Source organism: Bos mutus, chromosome 23 (genome assembly GCF_027580195.1).
Source record: "Bos mutus isolate GX-2022 chromosome 23, NWIPB_WYAK_1.1, whole genome shotgun sequence".
NCBI lineage: Eukaryota > Metazoa > Chordata > Mammalia > Artiodactyla > Bovidae > Bos > Bos mutus.
The window spans coordinates 39,346,068-39,373,259 of NC_091639.1; the positions used below are offsets into that span (position 1 = coordinate 39,346,068).

A 27,192-nucleotide genomic window follows, 5' to 3' on the forward strand; every position below is an offset into this window, starting at 1 on the left:
GACTTAGGACTTTCCGTGTTAAAATCAGACCAATCCCAAGCACAGGGAGACGGCTGGGCACCACAGGTGGACCGGGGGTTGGGCACGTCTGGGGTGGGGTGTATACCTGTCCAGCCTGCTGAGGTGTGGATACGTGTGATTATTCACGTTTGATTCACGTGTGCACAAACATGTAGCGTGGATCTGTTGGTACCTTGGCGTTTTGTGTGTTGAGTAAATGATGCTGAGTGTGTAATCATGGGATGTGTGCGTGTCTGTAAGATGCATGAATTATGCGCAGGGCTTCTATAGTATGTCGTATTTAACATGGTGTGGGTAATATTAGCACGTGTGTGACAAACGCGGTTTTTTTTTTTTTTCAGCCAGGGTTTTAGTGTATATTTTGTGTCTGGTGTAGTGTGCAAGGTATGCGTGTTATTTGGATTGTGGGGTATGTGTGTGTGTGTGTGTGTGTGAAATTGAACTCCACGTGGGGTTGAGAACGACTCAAAACACACAGTGTTTGCAGTCTTCACATGTGGAGGTGGTGCACTGTGTGTGTGTCGTGCGTGCTGTGCTTAGTGTGCCATGGGATGCATACAAGTCTTTGGCAAGCAGAGTGAAGGCTGGGTGTACCCTGGCAGGTCTGCACCCGGTGTAGGGGTTCAGACATGCAGTTCCTGTGTAGATGAATTGCATGGTGCTCTGCGCATGCTCCGAGAAGGCGCGCTCTCTTCCACGTATGGCGGTGTGATTCCTGTGTGGACAGAAGCCAGAGGGTGTTGTGTGCGGAGGTGTATCAGTGGCGGCTGTGCAGTGTCCACTGTAGATGTTGCTTGTGTGGGGTGGGCGTTAGGCGGTGGCAGGAAGCCAAGGGCACGGCGGCCACTTCCGCAGTGAGAAGGAGGATGGGGGCCCCATTGCAAGACCTAGCCCGGGCCGGACTCGCACTTCCGGGCCCGCACTTCCGGACCCGCCTGCGGGGCATTCTGGGAAGCGGGGCCACGCCCACCGCGCAGGCCACGGGGAAGCGGCGGAGGCGGTTGCGCGCGCCGTTACCGGAGCAGTCTCTTCCCTCGCCTGCTGGGGGCTGCGCTTTGAAAGCCGCGTGGAGTTTATATCGTCCAACTCGCCGGCTCCTACCGAGCGCCATACCCCGCACGTCTGTTTTCTCCTTTAATCGTCACGGCCAGCCTCTGAGGGATCTTCTAATCCCCACCGCACAGGTGAGTTACCTCAAGCTCCAAGAAGGGAAGGAGCCATCCCGGCTCAGGCCCCTAACTCCCAAACTTGCCGCTAGAGAATTTATGACGAGAAAAAGGGCCACGGGATAATGAAACTCCCGGAATAGCGTGCCTTTCCCCCGAAACCTGTCGAAAGATAGCAGAAATCCCTCCTCAGACCTTTCTGAATTTCTCGCTCTTGCTGGAAAGGGAGGGAATCATCGGTTAAGTGCAATGAAAACGAAGTTTGAAGAATTGAGGTATTCGATAAGTTCGTATGGTATAATATGATACTTCCCAGAGGGTGTCCAATTAAATAATGAAGAAGGTAATTGTCCAAAGTTATATTTAATACCCGTTGTGGAGTGAAGGATTAACATCAGTTTTTAAGTTCCACGTGGTCATTCTTCAGATGTGCTTCCGGTGGCGTCTTCCTCCTCATCCTTTATTCCTTCTCTTTCTTCTGCTATATTTTCCTGTGTATTTGATCTGTTAGGCTGAATCATATGAAATTACCTTTTATGTAGATCAAAACTAGTTAAATGTTGGCAGTTTCATATGTTCAACCTAATGTATTTTAGAAAGCTTTTGGGGCGGCTGGGGGGAGGGGTGTGTCGTGCAGGATCTTAGTTCCCAGACCAGGGATCGAACCCACACTGCCTGCAGTGGAAGCAGGGTATCCTAACCACTGGACCACCAAGAAATTCTTGGAAAGCTTGTATATTTTGTGTTTCAGAAACCCTGAGATTTTCACTGATTGTAGGAGCTTATACTTAACGTATTATGGATAGAGGGGTGGCATATGGTGTGCTGGAGCTGGCTCTCCAGGTGATTGTTAAATATTCAAGGATTTTGCGAGAGAGTTGTTAAACCATTGGTAGCTTGAAATTGGCCATGGAGGGAATATTTACACCATGGAAATTGGCTTCCCTCCTTGCCCTCCTGGGATCCAGTTTCAGTTCAGTTCAGTTGCTCAGTCGTGCCCAACTCTTTGCGACCCCATGAATCGCAGCACGCCAGGCCTCCCTGTCTATCACCAACTCCTGGAGTTCACTCAGACTCACGTCCATTGAGTCAGTGATGCCATCCAGCCATCTCATCCTCTGTTGTCCCCTTCTCCTCCTGCCCCCAATCCCTCCCAGCATCAGAGTATTTTCCAGTGAGTCAACTCTTCGCATCAGGTGGCCGAAGTACTGGAGTTTCAGCTTTAGCATCATTCCTTCCAAAGAAATCCCAGGGCTGATCTCCTTCACAACGGACTGGTTGGATCTCCTTGCAGTCCAAGGGACTCTCAAGAGTCTTCTTCAGCACCACAGTTCAAAAGCATCAATTCTTCGGCGCTCAGCTTTCTTCACAGTCCCAACTCTCACATCCATACATGACCACAGGAAAAACCATAGCCTTGACTACACGGACCTTTGTTGGCAAAGTAATGTCTCTGCTTTTGAATATGCTATCTAGGTTGGTCATAACTTTCCTTCCAAGGAGTAAGTGTCTTTTAATTTCATGGCTGCAGTCACCATCTGCAGTGATTTTGGAGCCCAAAAAAATAAAGTCTGACACTGTTTCCAGTTTCCCCATCTATTTCTCATGAAATGACAGGACTAGATGCCATGATCTTCGTTTTCTGAATGTTGAGTTTTAAGCCAACTTTTTCACTCTCCACTTTCATCAAGAGGCTTTTTCCTCTTCACTTTCTGCCATAAGGGTGGTGTCATCTGCATATCTGAGGTTATTGATATTTCTCCTGGCAATCTTGATTCCAGCTTGTGCTTCTTCCAGCCCAGCGTTTCTCATGATGTACTCTGCATAGAAGTTAAATAAGCAGGGTGACAATATACAGCCTTGACGTACTCCTTTTCCTATTTGGAACCAGTCTGTTGTTCCATGTCCAGCTCTAACTGTTGCTTTCTGACCTGCATACAAATTTCTCAAGAGGCAGGTCAGGTGGTCTAGTATTCCCATCTCTTTCAGAATTTTCCACAGTTTATTGTGATCCACACAGTTAAAGGTTTTGGCATAGTCAGTAAAGCAGAAATAGATGTTTTTCTGGAACTCTCTTGCTTTTTCCATGATCCAGCAGATGTTGGCAATTTGGTCTCTGGTTCCTCTTCCTTTTCTAAAACCAGCTTGAACATCAGGAAGTTCACGGTTCACGTATTGCTGAAGCCTGGCTTGGAGAATTTTGAGCATTACTTTACTGGCGTGTGAGATGAGTGCAATTGTGTGGTAGTGTGAGCATTCTTTGGCATTGCCTTTCTTTGGGATTGGAATGAAAACAGACCTTTTCCAGTCCTGTGGCCACTGCTGAGTTTTCCAAATTTGCTGGCATATTGAGTGCAGTGCTTTCACAGCATCATCTTTCAGGATTTGAAATAGCTCAACTGGAATTCCATCACCTCCACTAGCTTTGTTCATAGTGATGCTTTCTAAGGCCCACTTGACTTCACATTCCAGGATATCTGGCTCTAGGTGAGTGATCACACCATCGTGATTATCTGAGTCGTGAAGCTCTTTTTTGTACAGTTCTCCTGTGTATTCTTGCCACCTCTTCTTAATATCTTCTGCTTCTGTTAGGTCCATACCATTTCTGTCCTTTTTTGAGCCCATCTTTGCATGAAATGTTCCCTTGGTATCTCTAATTTTCTTGAAGAAATCTCTAGTCTTTCCCATTCTGTTGTTTTCCTCTATTTCTTTGCATTGGTCGCTGAGGAAGGCTTTCTTATCTCTCCTTTCTATTCTTTGGAACTCTGCATTCAGATGCTTCTATCTTTCCTTTTCTCCTTTGCTTTTCTCTTCTCTCCTTTTCGCAGCTATTTGTAAGGGCTCCCCAGAGAGCCATTTTGCTTTTTTGCATTTCTTTTCCATGGGGATGGTCTTGATCCCTGTCTCCTGTACAATGTCACGAACCTCAGTCCATAGTTCATCAGGCAGTCTTCTATCAGATCTAGGCCCTTAAATCTATTTCTCACTTCCACTGTATAATCATAAGGGATTTGATTTAGGTCATACCTGAATGGTCTAGTGGTCTAGTGGTTTTCCCTACTTTCTTCAATTTAAGTCTGAATTTGGCAATAAGGAGGAATTTGGCAATAAGCTGAGCCACGGTCAGCTCCCGGTCTTGTTTTTGTTGACTGTATAGAGCTTCTCCATCTTTGGCTGCAAAGAATATAATCAATCTGATTTCGGTGTTGACCATCTAGTGATGTCCATGTGTTTAGCAGAACTCTATTGGTTGTTTGATTTATCTTAGGCCAAGTGAAATCAGTTCAGAACCACATAGATCCCCAAACAGAAACTGAGACTGAGGAAAGAGTAGAATGGATGCTTGGGGAGGCAACCAACAATTTCAGTGGTTGTGGGAGAAAACACTGAAAACTTGGGGATGTGCTGTCACAGTTCATAATTAATAATTCACTTTAGTTAGTGTTAAGCATTTATCAGCACTATTGAAGTACTTTATATGTGTTAACTCATTTGATCCCCACAGCAACCTTATGCCATAGATATCATTGCTATCCCTATTTTACAGATGGAGAAACTGAGGCTTAGAGAAGCTGAGTAACTTGGCTGAGGTTATACAGATAGTAAGTGGCAGAGTTTGGCTTTGACGTCAAGCTATCTTAACTCAAGAAAACATGCTTTTAACTACACTGTTTGTATTATATACGTTGTTATGCTGCAGTAATAACCTCCAAATTTCAGTGTTTTACAATAAAGATGGTTTATTCTTGCTCACATTTTTACATGTTGCCTATCAGATGTGATTCTGCTTCACACATCTTATTCTGGAACCAAGGCTGAAGGAGCAGCTCCTATCTTGGCCCCAGAGAAAAAAAACAATTCTAGCACCATGCAGTGATTCTTAAGATTCAAGTAATATGTGGCATTCTTCTTGTCACATTCCATTGGTCAGAGCATATCACGTGGCCAAGCTTGACTCAGAAGGGCTGGGAAATAGAATCCCCCTCTCCCTAGGCACTGCAAGTCACATGGCAACCTTCTGGGTAGTGAATAACTGGGAACTGTTTTAGGTTAGGTTCCCAAAGCAGACCCTGAGTCAAGGATTAGAGTGCTCTATTAAGGAAGTGTTCCTAGGAGAATCCAGAAAAGGAGTGGAGGAGCAGGACAGGGAAGGAGGCAAAGCTAAGTAAGGGTATAATTTCAGGCCAAGTCCTGGGCTGAGCCTTATCCAAAGGGGGTTCTGGGTATAAATTATACCTCAGAGTTTATCCCAACTCAAGGCAGGAGAGCTGGCCTTTCATATTTCCACAGCTGTGAGTCATCGGTTAAGGACTGCTCTAAGGGCACTTTTTGCTTTCTGAATATGGATGAAGCAGTTCCAGTAGCCCTGGACCAGTCCTTCAAAAAGAATCACAAGCGCATGGCTCTTAGAAACAAAGTCACACAGAAGTCAGGAGAGGGAACAGAACCTGAAAAGAGATTTGAGGAAATGTGGACAGAGCACCAATAATTGACACTAAAGGAATAGTAATGCCATCTACCACACTGCCTCTATTTTAGACTGTTTTATTTTGGTATCAAAGGTATGACATTTTATTCTCCTGTAGTTAGTGGCATGTCTTTGATGTCAGAAAGAAGGACCACAGTTTTCTCCACTTGAAACAAAAGGTAATAGGGAATCATTACAGGTTTTTCAATAATCCTGTGTAGTACTTACTGAGCATGTGTGTCTCACACTGAAATTTCTCCAGAGTGAAGAAATCTGTGTATAATACTGTGGTGCAATTCTGTCAGTAACCCAGAGTTAGTGCAGCCTCCATAGGTTAAGGGTACAGTCCCTAATAAGACTGCCCTGTTCCACCTACACCAGCTGCAGGTTCAAGGGTTCCCAGGCCCTGCTTGCTTCTGACCTACTAATTCAGGAGTTCCCATGACCTTTTCAGGTAACTTGGGAAAGTACTAGGCTTTATGGTTTGTCACAAAGGATACATTAGTTTTGTTACAAAGGATTCAAGTCAAAATCAGCCAAATAAAGAGATATATAGGAGGAGGTCTGGGAGAGTCCTAAACATGAGCCTTCCAAGCCCCCTCCTTGAGGAATCTGGATGTGTCACCTTCACAGGACACTGATCTATTCATCCAGAAGACTCAACCAAACTTTGAGTGTCCAGAGTTTTATTGGGATTTCATTATATGTGCATGATTGACTGAATTCAGTCTCCAGCCACCCTCCTCTTCCTGGAGAAGTTGGGCTAATATCACATGACTCAAATCCCCAATCCTTTAATCACATTATTGGTCTTTCTGATGTAACCAACCCCCATCCTGAGTCACTCATTAACATAAATTCAGGTGTGATCTGAGAGCCCCACCATGGTTAACAGAGACATCCTATCTCTCAGGAAAATCAGGAAGGGTTCAGAAGCTCCCTTCCCAGAACCTAGGACAAAGACCAGATAAATTCTTTATTATGCAGCATGTATCATCAGATTGGAGAACAATATTTAACTGAGCAGAATTTTTGTAATTCCACAGGTAAACATAAATGTAAAAGCAAATACAGTACGCCAAAGACAAAAAATCCTATCCTAAATGCAACCAGGAAAGTGAAGCAGATGACCTAAAAAGGAACTGTAGAGTAACAGCAGACTTATCTTGCACAGCAGTAAAGGCTAGGAGATAATGGAGTATTCCAAGAGAATTATAAGGTAGATTGCTCTTATTGAAAGATAAAGCATAAAATAATTATAGGATACTGTAGTGATATTTATCTGACATCCCAGAAGAAAGTTAATCTGTTACTGAAGTTATCCACTTAAAAACCAAAACATTTTAATGATTTCTGATATAAATCATTCCAAAGTATATCTCCCCATCCCCCTCCCTTCTTAACTGGTGAGTTCAGCATTCGTGTGCTTTTTAGGTAGTGAGACTCCAGGGGTTGCTGAGGTCTTCTAAGCTGTTTGCACCAATATTAAATGTTTCCACATGCTGTATTTTATACTTCTTTCTGCTTATAATCCTGTCTCACTGCAGCAGCAGTTTTATTCAAACTCTTAATCTGTTGTTGATTTAATGTGCATTTGTCTGAATATGGGTCACAGGCTTTCTCCATCCTCCTAATATATATAGCTCATTAGCTATATCTGACATTTTATTTTCTGAAAATGAGCACCATGGTACAGTACATCTAGCACATTCTTCTTACTGTGTAATGTAGGCTTTCCCCTCTTGAATCTGAGTGTGTCCATGGTGCTATGTAACTTCCAAGGTTATAAAAAGATGATATAGCTACCACCTCTCGGAATGCTTGCTCTTGGAACCTAATCACTATGCCACGAGGACAGGGAGAAACCTCAGGGAAAGGCCCCATGTAGGTGTCTGATAGAACCCCAGCTGAGACTCCATTCAGCAGCCAGCACTAATCTCCAGCCTTATGGATAAATGAGTGAGTGAGCGAATGACCTTTCCGGTGAGTCCAGCCCTAGCCTTCAAGCCACCCTAGTTGAGACCAGGTGGAGCAGAAACAAGCTGTCCCCACCGATCCTGCAAATAATCCAAATTATGAATTTAATAAGCCAAAGAGTGATGGTTTTAAGCTCTAAGTTTGGGATGGTATCATTCACAGCAATATATAACTGGAAAACAGTGTGACTACTTTTTACTCACAGCTTAAAAGTTGTTCCATGTGGCTTGGTTGGAGCCACCTGGGAACTCTTAACCCAGAGGTGTCCTTTGCCAATTTTAAAGAAGTTAAACCTTGTAAATTATTTTAAGTTTGTTCCTGCTCTAAATAAAACTTCTTTGGTTTCAAGGAAGGAAAAAAAGAACCCATTCAATTTACTTGAGGAAAGGGGAATTTAATGAAGGGACACAGGGGCTTATAGGAACCCAAGAACAGAAACTGCTATACAGCATGGAAACTGCAGCTGTTTTTACATATGTAACAGATACGTATACATAATATATAAACAAATATAGATTTTATATATACAGACATATGTATGTTTGTAACTTCTACCACTCTGCATATGTACTATATTATATTCTTTTCTCATTATATATTCTCATTTCAGAAGTGGTTCATCATAACCTTTCCCCACTTTGTAGTCCCCTTTCTAATCTCAATCTTTATAATTCAAGTGCTGTTACTGATTCAGTGCCCAGTTTCCATTTCTTGAAAAAACATCTGATTAAAACAGTTCCTCTTTGCTAAGTAAGGTCCCACAAAGGACAAGCGTCTGGGCTAATTACACCTGAACTAACTTTGGTCAGGTGTCCATCTCAGGGAAGACAGCTGCAGTTTTGAGGTAAGGAGTCCCCCAGAAAGAGTGGGTGGGCATGTAGTGACTGACCTCTCTAGAGCAGCTCCTCATTAAGGCTGTTAACCTGGCCAGAAAATGAAATCTGAGATGGGATAAACATGACCAGATGAGAATAGCACATAATCAGGAACTGGCAGCTCAGAGGAGGATCAAGAAGAGAGAGGATGAAGAATAATTATGTCTGGCAGCAAATGGTGAGACCTGCAGGCCCTGATAACATCTGCAGGTGTCATTTCACCCTAGATGGGTCCATGGTGTCCTACATAGAGACCCTAGAGTATAATAGACACAGTTCAAGTTCTAGGTCAACTAATATAAAGGCTGTGAGAACTCAGGCAAATTACCATCTTTGAGCCTTGATTTCTTTCATCTGTAAAATGGGAAGAATAGCATCACCTTGCTGGGCAAGGGTGGGAATTACCTAACTCGTGCCACAGCCACTCAGTAAGTGTGAACTCCCTTTCTTCCTCCACTTGGAAGTCAGAGCTCCCCTTCCAGGTTGTGAAGTGTGCTGGGACAAAGATCCTGTGGCTAGAGGTCAAAAGTTTTCTCACTCCAGTTACTCACAACCTCAAAGGAGTTCCCTGCCTCAGGGCTTCACACCTTGCAAAGGTAAAACAAGCCTTTATGGGTCCAGAGCTACCCTGATAGGGCCACCGAGTACACCTTTTCTAAAAATCACCAGATTTCTGGAAATCTAAAGAACAGAAAGACTATAGATGGTTTGGAGACATAACCAATAGATGTGCACTTTAGAAATCAGTGAATAGAAAATGCACAGCGAAATAGCATTGAAGCTCTTGGATAGGCCCCTCTCATTTTAAGAGTATAGAGAAATTATTAAACTATCAGGCAGATCTCAGTTCCCTGAAGACTCTCGCTCTCCTCAGGTGGTTCAACACTACAATGGCAATTACTGAACTATGTGTGTTGCTCATCGAATACCAGAACAGAGGCATGGAGCCTGAGGGGAGCAGCTCTGGGTCAGGAGTTCCAGGTCTGAGGTCCATTCCCAGCCTTGCTGCTGCCTAGCACTGTGTCCTTGGGCAAGTCACTTTCCCTCTCTTATCCTGGATCTCCACACATGTAAAATAGGATGATTGGACCAGTTTCCAAGAGGCCTCAAACTCAAGTAGGAAAGGAGTATCTTAGTGATTAAAAAGAACCCTCAGAATTACCCAAAGTGAAAGTGAACTCACTTAGTCGTGTCCAACTCTTCGCGACCCCATGGACTGCAGCCCACCAGGTTCCTCCATCCATGGGATTTGCCAGGCAAGAATACTGGAGTGGGGTGCCATTGCCTTCTCTGAAACATTAGTTCAAATCCTGTCTTCCACTATCAGCAGTGTGACCCTGAGTAAGTTGTTTAACCTCTATACACCAGTTTCCTTATCTGTAAACTGGGGATAGTTACAGTATAAGATTGTTCTGAAGATCAAAGAAGATAAACCATGAAGATAAACCATGAGAGCGTGCAGCACACCACCTTGTACATAGTAAGTTCTTGATGAATGTTAGATATTGTTGTTAGTGATGGGAATTTTAAAATATATTTTTGAAAGCATAGCTCTATTAATCATGTTGACCCCTGGGACTCCTCAGGCCAGAATCAATAGATTTCTGGAGTGTCAAAAGAGGAACAGATACAAATTTGTACAAAAAAGTCATTGCACTCCTTCAATTAACAAGTTTCCCTTTTTTTTTTTTTTTTTAAGTTTCCCTTTTTTTATGATGGTGGGGACCTCCTTGTAAGACAGTGATCTTGAAAGCCAGGTTATGGGGAGAAAGAAATGATTTTATAAATGTTTTAAGCTCCCACTCCTTTATGTCAGCCTGGAGGACTTGATCATTAAGGAGGTTACTTAATCCAGGCTACAGAGAACTTAGTATATGGCACAGAGCAGTATTTCTGTAATTTCTCGAGAGAGAGAACAAGACTCAGATTCCTGGGTCACTTACCAAATTGATGGCTAGGAATCTCCAAAGGTAGGAGCCTCTGAAGGGATGTTTATTTAAGCCAGTGCCCAGTTACACTTGTCCAAGAGGTTTAGGAAACCTTGGCAGAGAGGATAGATTACAAGACTGAGAACTGACCCTTCCCCGAAGTACATGGGGGGAGGAGAAGGGAGAAGTGGTCATTTTAATGAGGTAACTGAATATTTATTTGTTAAGTGCAGTTGAAATGGAGGGAGACCAAGATGCCTAATGGACAAGTTGTCCCCTTCCTTCTTAGTTCCCGCTCCATGAGATGTGGACTCATGAGACAAATGAGGGGAAGAAAAACAATGTCTTTGTACATCTGAGTGTTCTGAGTGTCCTGTGAATGAATTGCTGCTCTCAGTGATGTCACAACATTGTCATCAAAACATCACACCATCGTTATCAAAAAGTCTTCATCTTAGAGTCTCTTCAGCTTTGAAACCCAGCTTTTATGGGTCTGAGGTCACCCTGGGGCTAAACCAGGTTCAGATCAGATCAGTCGCTCAGTCGTGTCCGACTCTTTGCGACCCCATGAATCGCAGCATGCCAGGCCTCCCTGTCCATCACCAACTCTCGGAGTTCACTCAGACTCACGTCCATTGAATCGGTGATGCCATCCAGCCATCTCATCCTCTGTCGTCCCCTTCTCCTCCCCTGCCCCCAATCCCTCCCAGCATCAGTCTTTTCCAATGAGTCAACTCTTCGCATCAGGTGGCCAAAGTACTGGAGTTTCAGCTTTAGCATCATTCCTTCCAAAGAAATCCCAGGGCTGATCTCCTTCACAATGGACTGGTTGGATCTCCTTGCAGTCCAGGGGACTCTCAAGAGTCTTCTCCAGCACCACAGTTCAAAAGCATCAATTCTTCGGCACTTAGCCTTCTTCACAGTCCAACTCTCACATCCATACATGACCATAGGAAAAACCATAGCCTTGACTAGACGGACCTTTGTTGGCAAAGTAATGTCTCTGCTTTTGAATATGCTATCTAGGTTGGTCATAACTTTCCTTCCAAGGAGTAAGTGTCTTTTAATTTCATGGCTGCAATCACCATCTGCAGTGATTTTGGAGCCCCCCAAAATAAAGTCTGACACTGTTTCCACTGTTTCCCCATCTATTTCCCATGAAGTGATGGGATCAGATGTCATGATCTTCGTTTTCTGAATGTTGAGCTTTAAGCCAACTTTTTCACTCTCTACTTTCACTTTCATCAAGAGGCTTTTGAGTTCCTCTTCACTTTTTGCCATAAGGGTGGTGTCATCTGCATATCTGAGATTATTGATATTTCTCCTGGCAATCTTGATTCCAGCTTGTGTAAACCAGGTTAGGGCCCCTTTAGGTCTGAGAAGTTGCCCTTTGCCTTCAGGGCAAGAACCAGAACATGCTCTTCTGGTCTTGCTGGGAAACAGTTCGGGAGCAAGAGGCTGGGAATTAAATCTTCCTGGAGGAATCACGTAGCCAACCAATTAAAGGGTGGGTCCACACAGATGGTTAGAACAGGTCAGTGTGCTTCCCTGGCCTTGGCATTCTGGTTTTCTCCAGTGGTCACACTTCTGGGCCAAGGGTTCATGTCCCTGGGGCTCTGTCCTCTTTCTGAGAGGGATTTCCATCTTTTTTCTGGTCACTTCTTGCTCTTCCCTAGTACAGATGAAGAACTCTGAAATTTTGAACATCTAATGCCTTTGGTTATTGTAGAAATAATAAAAATAAACTCAGATTTGAACCATTATTTACACTGTTTTTAAAATTGTAGTAAAGAACATATAAAATCATTTAACCATTTAAAGTATGCAGCTCAATGGCATGTAGTACACTCAACAATATTGTGCAACCAACACCACTCTCTAGTTCCTGAGTTTCCTCACCTCAAAAGAAACCTTGTACCTATTGAGTAGTCACTGTCCGTTTGTTCCTGACCCCCAGCTACCAGCAGCCACTAATCTGCCTTCTGTCTTTGTGGATTTGCCTGTTCTGGATATTTCATGTAAGTGGAAGCATATGATATGTGGCCTCTGGCTTCTTTCACTTAGCATAAAGATTAAATAGTATTCCATTGTATTTGATATAGTACATGTTGTGTATCAATCAGCTGGATATCATACATACATTTAAAGTGATTTTTTTTTAATTATTTATTTTTGGCTGCACTAGGTCTTCATTACAGTTCAGGGACTTCTCATTGTGATGGCTTCTCGTTGCTGATCATGGGCTCTAGGCCACGTGGGCTCAGTCGTTGTGGCGCATGGGCTTAGTTGCCCTGCAACAGGTGGGACCTTCCCAGACCAGGGGTCAAACCTGTGTCCCCCGCACTGGCAGGTGGGTTCTTGAGCCCTGGCCCAGCAGGGAAGTCCTGAGGTGCTTTTTATGTGCACCGTGTCACCTGATCCTCACCAAAACTGGGAGGTGGTCAGGGCAAATATTGTTCATTATTACTGAGATTTCCCCATTTTACAGATAAGACTGAGGCTCATAAAGGTGGAGTTACTTGTCCAAGGTCTCATAGGTGGTTAATAGCAGAATCAGAACCCAGGTCTCTGAGTTAGGATGACCAAAACCTTTCTTGAGCTGTTTGCTTTGTAGTACTAAACAGTGTCCTTCCTCCAAGATCATGAGTGAACATGTGCTCATCATGGCAAGACAACTGAGGACCAGTGAGAATTGAACCCTTCAGTTCAGTCGCTCAGGCGTGTCCAACTCTTTGCAACCCCATGGACTGCAGCACACCAGGCCTCCCTGTCCATCACCAACTCCGGGGGTTTATTCAAACTCATGTCCCTTGAGTCGGTGATGCCATCCAACCATCTCATCCTCTGTCAGCCCCTTCTCCCACCTTCAATCTTTCCCAGCATCAGGGTCTTTTCAAATGAGTCAGTTCTTTGCATCAAGTGGCCAAAGGATTGGAGCTTCAGCTTCAGCATCAGTCCTTCCAGTGAATATTCAGGACAGATTTCCTTTAGAATGGACTGGTTGGACCTCCTGGCAGTCCAAGGGACTCTCAAGAGTCTTCTCCAGCACCACAGTTCAAAACCATCAATTCTTTGGTGCTCAGCTTTCTTTATAGTACAACTGACATCCATACATGACTACTGGAAAAACCATAGTTTTGACTAATAATCATAGCTAATAACCACAGCTTTGATAATCAGCCCCAGGGTTTGGTATAAAGGTGGGAGAGCTACAGGAGAGACCACGCATGCTTCAGCGAGCAAGGAGAGAGTGGGGCTCTGAGTCCTGGAGTGGAGGTGTTTTGATGGATGAATCTTACACTCCCTGCTTGCACAGGCCTAATTTTGTCCATTGACAAAGTTGATCACTGCCTACAAGGCCTGATCTTACAAGGCTTTTCTGCTCAGACCTCCTTAAGAATTCTCCTTCCATCTCTGCATGAAGCATACATACTTTCCTAGAATACTTTACTCTCCAGCAGCAAACCTAGCAGTCAGGGCTTCATAAATGTTTGCCAGCTAAGTCAGTTCAAGGACTTAAGGTCTCTGATGTTTCGCCCTTTTTCCTCAGCAATGTGTCACCAGTAGCAGTCTTCAGTGCAAATGAGCAGGACTTCGGGGAGTAGAATCCCACTCTGCTGCAGTGAGAGTTTTATTCCCGCTAATAAAATAAAACCAATAATGGAATGTTTGGAAAGCTGAACAAAGCAACAAAAATGATCTATAACCTTACTACCCCAACACAACCGTTATTTTGAATAATTCTCTTTGCCTAGCTTTCCTTCCTTTCTACCTTCCTTCCATCCATCCATCATGAAAGTAATACAAAATATAAACATTACCTAATATCTCACACCCAGAGAAAACCACTGTTAACATTTTGCCCACTTTCTTTTTTTTAAGATTTATTCATGTATTTATTTGGCTGCACTTGGTCTTAATTGCGGCCTGCAGTATCTTTGGTTGCATTATTTGGACTCTTAGTTGCTGTGTTTGGATCTAGTTCCCTAACCAGGGATTGAACCCAGGCCCCCTGCATTGAGAGTGTGGAATCTTAGTCACTGGGCCATCAGGGAAGTCCCAGAAAGAGACAGTGTAAAAAAAAATAAATTTCAACTGCACTACATGGCATGTGGAATCTTAGTTCCCCAACCAGGGATCCAGTCCCCACAGCCTGCATTGGCAAAGCAGTCTTAACCCCTGGATCACCAGGGAAATCCCTTCCTCCAGTTTCTTTCAATGCCTTTTTTTCATAATTGCAGCTATACTGAATATTCCATTCTGTTAGTATATATGTTGTTTTTGTTACTAATTTTTTTCTAATAAATATGTTTATTTACAGAAATTTATGGAAAAAATTAGCAAATAAAAAGGAAATAAAAATTACCCAGAATGTCCCTTCTACATATGGAAATTTTAACATGCATTTTTAAAAAAGATTTATTTGTTTTTGCTTGTTTGTTTTTGGCTGTTCTTGGTCTTCATTGCTGTATGTGGACTTTCTCTAGTTGCAGCGAACAGGGGCTGTTCTTCACCGCAGTACTCGGGCCTCTCGTGGTGGTGGCTTCTCTTATTGCAGAGCACAGGCTCTAGGTGCGTGGGCTTGCAGTCGTTGCAGCTTAGGGCTCAGTAGTTGTGGCGCATGGGCCTAGCTGCTCCACGGCTTGTGGGATCTTCTGGACCAGGGATCGAACCCATGTCCCTTGCATTGGCAGGTGAATCTGTAACCAGTAGATCACCAGGGAAACCCTAACATGCATTTTTTTTTACATAGTTGTGATCCTACTGAATACAGTTTTTTTCTTTTTTCCCCACCTATCTTAATCTCATTTCCACATGTTGCTCCATAAACTTCATTTTTGTCTTTTTAATATGTAACACATTTATATAGTACAGTATTAAGAAAATTAGGATACTGTGGAAAGGTTTTTTTCCCCACTTATTTTTCATTTGCTTATTTTTCCTCCCACAGCACCACTGTTACCTGTTCGTTGTGGCCCCTCCTCCTGAAGCACCCTTATGTGCATATGTAAAATACATTATACTTAAATATATTCTTTCCCCATCTTTCCATTTTTTACATAAAAAATAATGAACTATGCACACTCACTTTCTAAAACTCAACAGTATATCTTAGAGTTTTTCCTGTTTATATTCAAACAGAGCTTCCTCATTTTTTTTATATACCACATAGGATTCCACTTTATGTAGGGTAGCATAATGTATCAAACTAGGTCCCATGAGGGGAGAGGCAAGATAGGGGTATAAGTGCAAACTACTATTTATAATGTAAATACGCTACAGGTATGTATAGTAAAACAGAATATAACCAATATTTTATAACTATAGATGGAATATAACCTTTAAAAATTGTGAGCTACCGTGTTGTACACCTGAAACTTACATAATATTGTATATCATCTATACCTCAGTTTTTAAAAAAATGTTTTTTAGAAATTAGCCCCCATCAGTGAATATTCAGGTTATTTTCCTCTTTTTGTGCGCAGTGCAGCTATGGCTCGGGGTCCCAAGAAGCACCTGAAGCGTGTAGCAGCTCCAAAGCACTGGATGCTGGATAAGCTGACCGGCGTGTTTGCCCCTCGTCCATCTACTGGTCCCCACAAGCTGAGGGAATGTCTCCCTCTAATCATTTTCCTAAGAAACCGACTTAAGTATGCCCTAACAGGAGATGAAGTGAAGAAGATTTGCATGCAGCGTTTCATTAAGATCGATGGCAAAGTCCGCACCGATGTAACCTACCCTGCTGGTTTTATGGATGTCATCAGCATTGATAAGATTGGAGAGAATTTTCGTTTGATCTATGACACCAAGGGTCGCTTTGCTGTTCATCGTATTACACCTGAGGAGGCCAAGTATAAGTTGTGCAAAGTGAGAAAGATCTTCGTGGGAACAAAAGGAATCCCTCATCTGGTAACCCATGATGCTCGCACCATCCGTTACCCTGATCCCCTCATCAAGGTGAATGACACCATTCAGATTGATCTGGAGACCGGCAAGATTACTGATTTCATCAAGTTCGACACTGGTAACCTGTGCATGGTGACTGGTGGTGCTAACCTGGGAAGAATTGGCGTGATTACCAACCGGGAGAGACATCCAGGTTCTTTTGATGTAGTTCATGTGAAAGATGCCAATGGCAACAGCTTTGCCACCCGGCTTTCCAACATTTTCGTTATTGGCAAAGGCAACAAGCCATGGATCTCTCTTCCCCGTGGAAAGGGTATTCGCCTTACCATTGCTGAGGAGAGAGACAAGAGGCTGGCAGCCAAACAGAGCAGTGGATAAAATGATCTTTATGTAACATGATTGGAAAAGTCTTTGTACTTAGTTAAAGATAATAGCACATAAAAAAATAAAGTTGTTTCCAGTCTGCTGCCAACAATACTACTGTGACTAACACTGTGTGTGTGTCATTTCACATATGTGAGCCTCTGTCTGTGGAATAAGCTCCTAGAAGTGGAATTGCTGGGTCAAAAAGTAAATGCATTTTTAATTGTGATAAGGCCAAATTGTACTCTGTAGGTTAGCAGCACCAGCATGTGATTTAACCCAGTGTCTAGCCTTAGTTACTTTCTCCATCTTCTGTTGTCCCTATAACAGAGTTAGGACCAGCTTCAGGGATAAAGCTGTTTTCCTTTCTGGCCACTCATACATTATCTGTAATATATTGAAGGCTACTGGATGACAGACACTTGCTGTGTGTTGAGAGACAAATATGTATAAGACACAGGTGCTGTCCTTGGGAGCTGATCTCAGAGCTAGTGGGGGCTGGGAAGGGAGCACGGAGGAAGGGATGTGTAAGAAGAGCCCACCAGGCCCTCAGCCTCTGAAGGGGAGGAGCTGGGTGTGGTTTTGCTCTCCTTATCCTGGCACCTAGCAGAGCAGATGGTAGGCAGCCAGTATTCAATATACATTGAGGGAATAAACGATTAAATAACAGTGTCTGGTGTGGGGGAAAGGGGAAGGGTGCTGGAGCAAGGGTGTTGGTCAGGCAGGCTTCACGGAGAACAGCATTTGAGGGCCTCTTTGAGAATTTCAGCAAGTCAAATTCTAGGCCAGAGAAGCTAAATATTTGTTGGCTTCCTGACTCAAAGACCAGTTGGGCAGGAAGAGTAGAGTGTCAGGAAGGATCTGGAGACAGATCTGAGTGGATGGGGTTTGGGGGTCCCTCTGATAAGTGCTGGACGATATCTTCAAAATAAGGCAGAGAGTCTTTGAGTTAAGACAAAGGGGGAGAGGCTAGAGAAGACTGCCGAGGAAAAGCCCCCCATTTCCCCACTCCGGTGCAGAGTGCAGCTCCTGTGGGGGGCAATGACCATTCTCCTTACCTTGTCCCAGACCCTGGTACGCCCCGGACAGTCCAGATTCTGCACCCTGCTGGTGCAGGCTGCACAAAAGATGCCCACCCCTTCCCCATCAACCAGATTGCAAATCCCAGAAACTGGTCTGATGGCTTGGGAGCTCTGCCTGTGTCCCCAGGAACACAGATCCCTGATTCTTTGTGGGGAGCAAAGCAGTATGATTTTAGCTTCTCTAGTTCATTTTCTAGAACTTTAGAACATTTTAAGGATCTGACTCCTACAGAAAATCAAATGCCAGCCCATCCCCCACCAGCCCACCTATTTTACAAGTGAGGTCACTCAGAAACAGCGCTAGGTCCTGACTCTATCCAGTGCTCTGTTCTGAACCAGGGTATGGTGGTCAGGATGGTGACACACAGAGCTCTGAGGCTGGAGAGGGGAGCCCAGGGCAGGAGCAGGAAGCAGGGTAGTGGGTCAGCTACCTACACCTGTTCCAGTTGCTGCGTTACAAACCCTCTGGGAATTCCAGATAATACACTCATGTCTAAGCTCCCTGCTTGGAAGCAGGTTTGCAGCATGGGTTTCAGACAGTCCTTGGCCCAGGAAAGATAGGTGTGTCAAAAGATAGGTGTGTCACTGAGAGAAGTGGCCTGGCTAAGGGAGGTGGATGCTGGAACGCCAGGTTCAGGAAACCATCTCGGGTAGAGCTGTTCCACCCCTGCTCTCCCAGGGGCCCCGGACGGCTTCTAATAGTGACTCAGAGCCTGCAGGCAGTGTCCCTGGGAGCCTAGCCAGAGCAGAGTGGCGGCTGGCCTCTAATTCCTAGACAAAGGATGGGAGGCTCCTCCTCCTGACTTCTTGGGACCTTGGCTGCTCTCGGGAAGCTGCTTTGAGAATACACCAGAACTTGATTTTCTCTTCATAAAATCCACAAGGGAGTATACTTTGGGATTTAGCCTCTGAAATGCTTTTCTGGGTACACTTTCAACTCTGGCCCACTCAAGCCAGGGATTCCTGAGGAGTGGGGGGCAAGCACATTCCTTTCTCCTGCAGTGGAAGAGGAAGGAAACAATGCACCTACTTAGAGCAGACAGACCTGAATGAAATGATGAAATAACAAAGTGATGAAATCAAAGAACTGCCTCTTACATCATTGAGTGGGTACCTTCAGGTTTCTTGGCTCCTGGTAGTCCTGAGAGAACCCCGTGAGGGGTTTTTTAAGTCCTCTTACAGATGGGGAAACGGGCCCAGTGAAGTCATGTCACTTACTCTAGGACACAGGAAAGTACCCAAGGCCAGGACTCCGTGACTGCTGGCCCAGACAGTGACTCCTCCCACTCAGGTCCTTGCCGCTACACCACCCCAGGCCTCCCCTGAACAGCTGATTGGCTTTCCAGTCATAAACTCACTCAGAGAGAAACTGAACAATACTGGTTGAGGGCCATGTTTTTGCAGATTTAGGGGATTGTGATTCATATTAAGAAATGCATTTTTACACCACGATGCAGTAACCAGACACAAATATAATTCACAACACTTTGAATAGTTGGTGATTATTTTCTACTTACAAATATGTAAAAACAAATGCAAGTTTCATAAAATAATGCTTCCTCCTCCTGCCTGTGATGCAGTCTGGCATTTTCTAATCCTCTTGCTATTCCATGTCAGCCTTTTTTGAAAAGTGCTCATGTGATTCACTAAATTAATTCCATGACTTGAAGTTTGAGAAGCACTCATGGATGGCAGCTGGGTCCCCCCACCCTTGTCTACAAGCGGGAAGTGGACAGTGAGGCAAGAGATCAGACTTTGTACACTTTGTGCCTGGCATTGAACTGTGTCCTCTGGGGACAGGAAGAGATACACCCACGGGATCCCTCCCTTCAGTCATTTATAAACAGAGGAAACAAGACTTGCCACGTGTAAAGCAGAGCTGACACAAATTAAAGGCAGAAAGAATCAGGGCCTCTTAAGGACTATATTAATCTGCTCAGAGGTGCTGTAACAAATTATCACAGACAGGGTGGCTCGAACAAATTTACTTCATCACACTCCTGAGGGCAGGAAGTCTAAGATCAGGATGCCAGAAGACTTGATTTCTCCTGAGGCCTCTCTCCTTGGCTTGCAGAGGGCTGTCTTCTTGCCATCTCTTCACATGGTCCTGCCTCTGCAGATACACCCCCGGTGTCTGTGTGTCCCAGTCTCTTCCTATGAAGATACCAATTCGATTGGACGCTAAGGTACTGAGGGATAGGGGTTCAGCATATGAATTTGGAGCAGGGGCTGTTCAGTCCATAACAAGGACCAACGTGCACAGCACATTAGCTGATGCATCTTCACCCCGGGCTGGGCACTAGAGGCCTTATTCCTGTTTTGAAGACATGGAGGCTAGTCCTGGGAGCGGTTGGCAATGGCTTACGGTCCTCCAGCTGACAATGGCACAGCATTTGTGTTCATGCTCTACCCTCTCACATATCCTAGACTTTTGGACTTCAGTGGGAGAAGATGGCACTGGGTGGAGTTTTAAAAAGCTGTCCTGCAGGCAGATGGGAGACGAGTGAGAGCAGAGGAGAAGGAGTCAGTGCCTCGGCAGGACCTCATAGCTTTGTCCAGATGGGAGGAAGAGGAGAGAGTTCCAGACAAGGACAGTGAGAACTGGAAGGTCCTCCTGAGAACTCAGTCTGCACTTCCCATTTCATCGGTGAGGAAACAGACTGGGAAAGGAGGGAGTGACGCAATGCTTTCCTCCTTGTGTATCTTCACGTGAAAGTCTTCTCCCTCTACTCAAGGCCAAACAACATTGTCATTTTCTCTGTTCTCCGCATAGGGCCCAGTATGCCCTTCAGAATAGAGGTTCGGGTGTTTAGCTACGAAACATGGAGGAAAAGAAACAGTGGTAAGGGGGTCTCAGCTTTATGCCCCTGACCCCCAGTGGTGGTGTGTAAAGGTATGCTAAGTCGCTTCAGTCATGTCCGACTCTGTGTGACCCCACCGACGGCAGCCCACCAGGCTCCACCATCCCTGGGATCCTCCAGGCAAGAATACTGGAGTGGGTTGCCATTTCCTTCTCCAATGCATGAAAGTGAAAAGTGAAAGGGAAGTCGCTCAGTCGTGTCCGACTCCTAGCGACCCCGTGGACTGCAGCCTACCAGGCTCCTCCGTCCATGGGATTTTCCAGGCAAGAGTGCTGGAGTGGGGTGCCATTGCCTTCTCCAGTGTAAAGGTATATACTACATCAAAGGAAAAAGCAAGCAAATTGCTAATCACACACACTCCTAGAGCATGAGGATGTGTATTATATATACACACATACCTGCCCCTAACAACACACACAATTTTTCCCCTTTTGAGACTTTTCACTAGAGAGACATCCTTCAGCCAACAATGACTCAGCATCAGAGGGTCTTTTCCCTCTCCAGGCTCCTCTTTCCTCTTCTTCCTGCCTCCACTGGAATTCTCCATGTTCTTCCATGCATCTTTAAATGAGGATTTTGCTAGACAAACCTCTTTCTTTGACCACTTCTCAAGTGTTATTTTTCTAAAATATTTGCCCAAACAACCCAATCAAAAAAAAAAAAAAAAAAAAAGGTGTGGAAAACCTAAATAGACATTTCTCCAAAGAAGACATGCAGATGGTCAACAAACAGATGATCCAGCAATTCCACTCCTGGGCATATACCTAAAAAAAAACATAATTCCAAAAGATACACCCGCCCAGTGTTCACTGCAGCACTATTTACAATAGCCAGGACATGGAAGCAACCTAAATGTCCATCAGCAGAGGAATGGATAAAGATTTGGTGTGTACATAAAATAGAATATTACAACAGACTGGTTCCAAACAGTAAAAGGAGTATGTCAAGGCTGTATTGTCACCCTGCTTATTTAACTTATATGCAGAGTACTTCATGAGAAATGCTGGGCTGGAAGAAGCACAAGCTGGAATCAAGATTGCCGGGAGAAATATCAATAACCTCAGATATGCAGATGACACCACCCTTATGGCAGAAAGTAAAGAGGAACTAAAGAGCCTCTTGATGAAAGTAAAAGAGAGTGAAAAAGTTGGCTTAAAGCTTAACATTCAGAAAACGAAGATCATGGCATCTGGTCCCATCACTTCATGGGAAATAGATGGGGAAACAGTGGAAACAGTGTCAGACTTTATTTTGGGGGGCTCCAAAATCACTGCAGATGGTGACTGCAGCCATGAAATTAAAAGACGCTTACTCCTTGGAAGGAAAGTTATGACCAACCTAGATAGCATATTCAAAAGCAGAGACATTACTTTGCCAATAAAGGTCCGTCTAGTCAAGGCTATGGTTTTTCCAGTGGTCCTGTATGGATGTGAAAGCTGGACTGTGAAGAAACCTGAGCGCTGAAGAATTGATGCGTTTGAACTGTGGTGTTGGAGAAGACTCTTGAGAGTCCCCTGGACTGCAAGGAGATCCAACCAGTCCATTGTGAAGGAGATCAGCCCTGGGATTTCTTTGGAAGGAATGATGCTAAAGCTGAAACTCCAATACTTTGGCCACCTGATGCGAAGAGTTGACTCATTGGAAAAGACCCTGATGCTGGGAGGGATTGGGGGCAGGAGGAAAAGTGGACGACAGAGGATGAGATGGCTGGATGGCATCACTGACTCGATGGACGTGAGTTTGAGTGAACTCCGGGAGTTGGTGATGGACAGGGAGGCCTAGCGTGCTGCGATTCACGGGGTGGCAAAGAGTCAGACACGACTGAGCAACTGAACTGAACTGAACTGAGCCATAAAAAGGAAATATAAAGTAGAATATTACTGAGCCATAAAAAGAACAAAAATGTGCTATTTGCAGAGACTTGAATGGACCTAGAGACTTAAACAGAGTGAACTAAGTCAGAAAAAAAAATATTGTATAATATTGCTTATATGTGGAATTTAGAAAAATGATACAGATGAACTTATTTGCAAAGCAGAAATAGAGACAGAGATGTAAAGGACAAACATACAGATACCAAGTTGGGGGCAAGAGGGTGGGATGAATTGGGATATTGGGATTGACATATACACACTACTGTATATACAATAGATTACCTACTAGGAACATACTGTATAACACGGGAAGTCTGCTCTCTGGTGACCTAAATGGGAAGGAAAAATCAAGAGAGATATGTGTATCCATATAGCTGATTCACTTTGCTGTACAACAGAAACACAACATTGTGAAGCAACTATATTCCAATAAAAATAAAATATTTGCCCGGTGTTGGGCTGGTAAATATTGAACAACCAACTCTCCAGGGGAAAAGCAGATATATCAACTATTTCAAAAGAGTCAATAAAAAAAAAATGGTAGTAAACTAACTAGGAAGTGATGAATTTTGAGTAAATTTTACTTTTGTTTTTAATATAATTATGAATTTATATCATGCATTGTCAACAGGGGTGAAAGTTGGTTTTTGGCAGGGGGTGAAAAACAGTCTTACTCTTTTTATATATAAAGCACAAAAATACATCCAGTGCATAAACAGATATGCAATGTATCTGCAATATTAAAATTTTACAGGGATAGTGGTAGGAGATTAAGGGGAAAATGTCTAAAAAGGTCCTTAGGAGGCTATGAACAAACTGTTGAGAAACAGTGAATCTTATCGTTTGATTTTTAACAACCAGGTCACAGAACTGGCTCTTGCAAGCTTGTCTGAGCTGGTTCCAGCACACCCCAGACCTGGTGTAAGGCAGGTGGGAACAAAGTAGAGGAGAGAGAAAGAACCCCCTCTGCCACCCAAATAGTACAGCAGGCTGGTAGGAAAGATGGCATCAAGGGGTGTTAAAGCAAAGGGTCTCTGCTGCTGCTGCTAAGTCGCTTCAGTCGTGTCCGACTCTACGACCCCATAGACAGCAGCCCACCAGGCTCCACCGTCCCTGGGATTCTCCCCCATAAATCATGGTGGCTGCCCCTCTTTCAGCCACCGAGTCTCTGCCCACAACCTTGGGTCCTGGCCCATGTCATCCCATCAGATGGTTCCCCTGTCCTCCAGGAGCCCCAGGGCCTAGGCAGCATGGCAGGTGGGCGGTGGCATCCCACAGGGCCCCCTACCCAACAGGGCACAGCAGGGATTTGTGCACACACCCTCATCCTCACCCAGAGCGGCAGAGAATTCAAACTGTCTGTTCAGTGCCTCTGGTTGGGTGGTTCTGCTGAAAGGTCTCAGGCAGGCATAGGGTGGAGTGGGAAGCAGTGGGGGGGGAGGCAGGGGGGGGTGGGGGGGAGACGAGTGCGGGTGTTCAGGAAGGGAGGGGCTTGTTTTCCTGTTGGGAATCAGAGGGGCCCATTCAGTGATGTTCCTCCTCATCAAAAGTTTCCAATGATGAGGATGTCACAGGCTTCAATGCTTGATTAGGTTGGGCCCATGAAAACCTAGAAGGCTTTGGGCAACTTTTCAGAGCTTCCTAAAGCTCTGGGGGTAGGGGTTGGGGGTTGGGGACCTCAGGCATGCAGATTCCAGCATGGGGCCCCCAGCTGGGCCTTCAGCCTTGCTGTGTCAGTGCCAGGACTAGGGAGGAGAGTGCCCTCGTTGAAGCACTGATGGTGGTTGCTCTAATTGCTTCAAGGGAGCCTGTCCAGAGTCAGCCAAAGGCACTCTGCTTTCTGTAAGCAGGGTGGAGAGGAGGCACCGGGAAACCTAGGAGGAGGCAGTTCCCTTTCTGCCCTCTGTCTCTCCCCCTTTCCTGACCTGTTAGGAAGCTAGGGGCTTGCTGCTCATCCCAGAGGTTCTCTGAATCCTCACAAAATCTCTACCTAGCTCCTCAGAATCTCATTTTCCAGAGGCTCAGCTGCCTCCGGAAAGGATCAGGCCTAGCAGTCACCCCAAAGAGCAACTTTCCTCCCCACCCTTGCCTTTCCCTTTTCCTGTCCTGTAAAATAGGTTTAATCATTGCCTTCTGACCCAGTCAAGGGGTAGGAGTTAATTGGTATGAGTTGAGTGCTCTGAGACCATCAGTTGAGGCTCTGGTGACCACTGCCCTTTTGTGCCCCTAGCTGCTCCGAGGCTTCTTTTTACAAAGTTCATTTATACAGTGAATGTGTGCCAAGTCGCTTCAGTTGTGTCCATCTTTGCAACCCTATAGACTGTCCAGCCTCCTCTGTCCATGTCCTCCTCCAGGGGATCTTCTAGATCCAGGGATCAAACACGTCTCTTACCTCTCCTGCACTGGCACGTGGGTTCTTTACCACTAGCACCACCTGCCCTTCACTATTTCTCCAAAGAATCACTGGGGGGTTGCCCTGATGCCTATCTGACAACACCGTCCCTATCAGTCACTACATCAGCTTCTACTTTGGGGCCTTTGTCAGACCTCCCCTAGGAGGCCCCTAAGGCCAGCCTGTCACTTGGAGCTGAGGGAAGCTGGAATCTGCACCAGCAGAGGGTGGCCAGCCTCCAGCCTGGTCACGGAAGACTTGGCCACAGTGCTCCAAACAGGTGGGCCACATGCCTGGAAGGGCTGGCCAAGGTCAGCTGGCCAGAGATTAGGGCAGGGCTTCCAGTGCTCACGCTCAGCACGTCCTACCAACTCAGAGGCTTTACACACACCGTTCCCTCTACCTGGAAATCTCTTCTTCATTTGATTAACTCATTCATCTGCCCCAGCCCAACCATCACCTCCTCCAGGAAACAGCTTTCTTCTCATTTTCCACGTTTATGACAAACCTGTGATTACAGTTTTCATAGCCAAGGGATCCTGTGTATTGGACCTAACTTCTTTGAGTGTTAAAATGTTGTTAATCTCTGTCTCCACTTGAAGTCTCCCAAGAGTAGGTAGAACGTCTGTTCTTGCTCATCATTGCACCTCCATCTGAAGATTTACTGAATGAGGGGATGAAATGAGTTACCACACCTGTAAGGCCGTCACCACATAGCATTCCCTACCTTGTGCTGAAATCAACTGTTTATATGTCCTTCTCTCTAGGACTTGAGGTACTGAGGTGATCTGGTGAAGAGCATGGGTAGCGGAGCCACATTGATTGGGTTCATACTCGGGCTCTGCCACTTACTAGCTGAATAATAACCTTAGGCAAGTTACTAAATGTCTCTGTACCTCAGTTTCACCATCTGTAAAATGAGGGTAATGGTAAGTGAGTTAATACACGTGAGATGCTTAGAGCAGGGTCAGACAGGTAAATGCTCCGGTGAATGCGGGTGCTGTTACTATATGTCACCCAAACCCGAGGGCCTGGGGCATAATAGGTTTATTGATTGAACCAGCAACGTCCTAAAAAAAGAAAACTGAAGAGATGGGAGAGAGTGACCTGAGGTAAGAATTGGAGGGCCCTCAAGGGTAGAGAGAAGGTAGACAATCAGAAACCTAGCTGCCTCAGTATTTCCCTACCTAGCAGTGCTTTTTCCCCGTTAGTTAGAACTAACATTCCAACTCATTCCAACATTAACAGCGCATTCCAAGCGTAACAGCTGATTCCAGTTTGCTTTTTTCCACCAGTCCTCACAGAACCAGCTTCCAGGTTTGCCCCCAGGGACACCAGGACCACCAGCTGACACCCCCTCACCAGAAGTCTGGGTTTCAGTTGCAAGGCCAGCCATCCTCCCAGCTTCTAAGTTTTAACAACTGCAACCTTTTCCCTTTGTTTCTCCAGCCCTAGGGAAGCCCCAACTGCTTCCTGTGGTTGTGACTCACTGATACTTTGACATTCTCTCTTTGCCCTTTTCAATTCTGTACGTACATATTTTATATTAGATTCTCTGTTGAAATGACTGGTGTGGTTTCTGGCTCCTGACATACTTATCAGATCCTCAAACCTGAGGCCCAGAGTAATACAGCAGGAGCCAGCATCTCACAGCCCTGCTTTGCCTGAATTCTAATGGGAAACAGCTGCTTCAACCCCTTTTCGGGAATCTTATGGACGAGAGAGGGATATACTGCTCACAGGGATATCTAATCGGCTCTGGAAAAACTGGGCCAACAGTTAAACCACACAAACAAAACAGCTGCAGCTCCACACAGAACTGGCTGCCTGGGATAATGCCAAGACCAACAGTCAGGGGGCTCCGGGCCCCACCAGGGCTGCAGGCTTCTTGGGTCTGCATGGATACATCTCAAGAAAGAGGGGTTGAGTCCCCAGGGGCTGCCATTCCTGGACTCCAAGTCTTCCTTCATGCCTCTTGGATTCTCTAGAATAGGCTGCCCTGTTTTATTTTAGAACCTTCTGGTAAACTGTGGAGCCTTCCAGGGCTTCCTTTCCTGGTGCATGTCAAAGGCAGTGAAATACACATGGGAAGTTTCTAAAAATACTGATGCCTGAGCCCCACCTCAGGGCTGGTCAGAGATTCTGGTCTGGCCCAGCATTAAGCATTAAAGCTCTCAAGTGATTCCACTGTGCAGTCAGGATTAAAATCCACCGAGCTAAAAGAATGTATTAGGACAGCAATTCTCAAATTTGAGAATGCATCAGAATTACCTGGAGG

The 27,192-nt window shown here is 45.0% G+C and overlaps 1 protein-coding gene across 4 annotated transcripts; it reads left to right on the forward strand.

Moving 5' to 3' along the window:
* The first annotated feature begins 872 nt into the window (after window positions 1–872).
* LOC102268953 (small ribosomal subunit protein eS4, X isoform) lies at window positions 873–16,819 on the forward strand. Of its 4 annotated transcripts, none has more exons than XM_070360835.1 (3): window positions 873–1,205; window positions 15,387–15,435; window positions 15,927–16,819. In XM_070360835.1, exons 1-3 carry the CDS (start codon window positions 888–890, stop codon window positions 16,718–16,720), a joined length of 1,161 nt encoding a protein of 386 aa, XP_070216936.1. In that variant the 5' UTR covers window positions 873–887; the 3' UTR covers window positions 16,721–16,819. The 4 variants fall into 4 exon arrangements, with proteins under 4 accessions (XP_070216936.1, XP_005890560.1, XP_014332080.1 ...); XM_070360836.1 differs by having other exon boundaries at window positions 1,128–1,205; window positions 15,922–16,819; XM_005890498.3 differs by lacking the exon at window positions 15,387–15,435 and having other exon boundaries at window positions 1,065–1,205; window positions 15,922–16,819.
* Window positions 16,820–27,192: the final 10,373 nt, after the last annotated feature.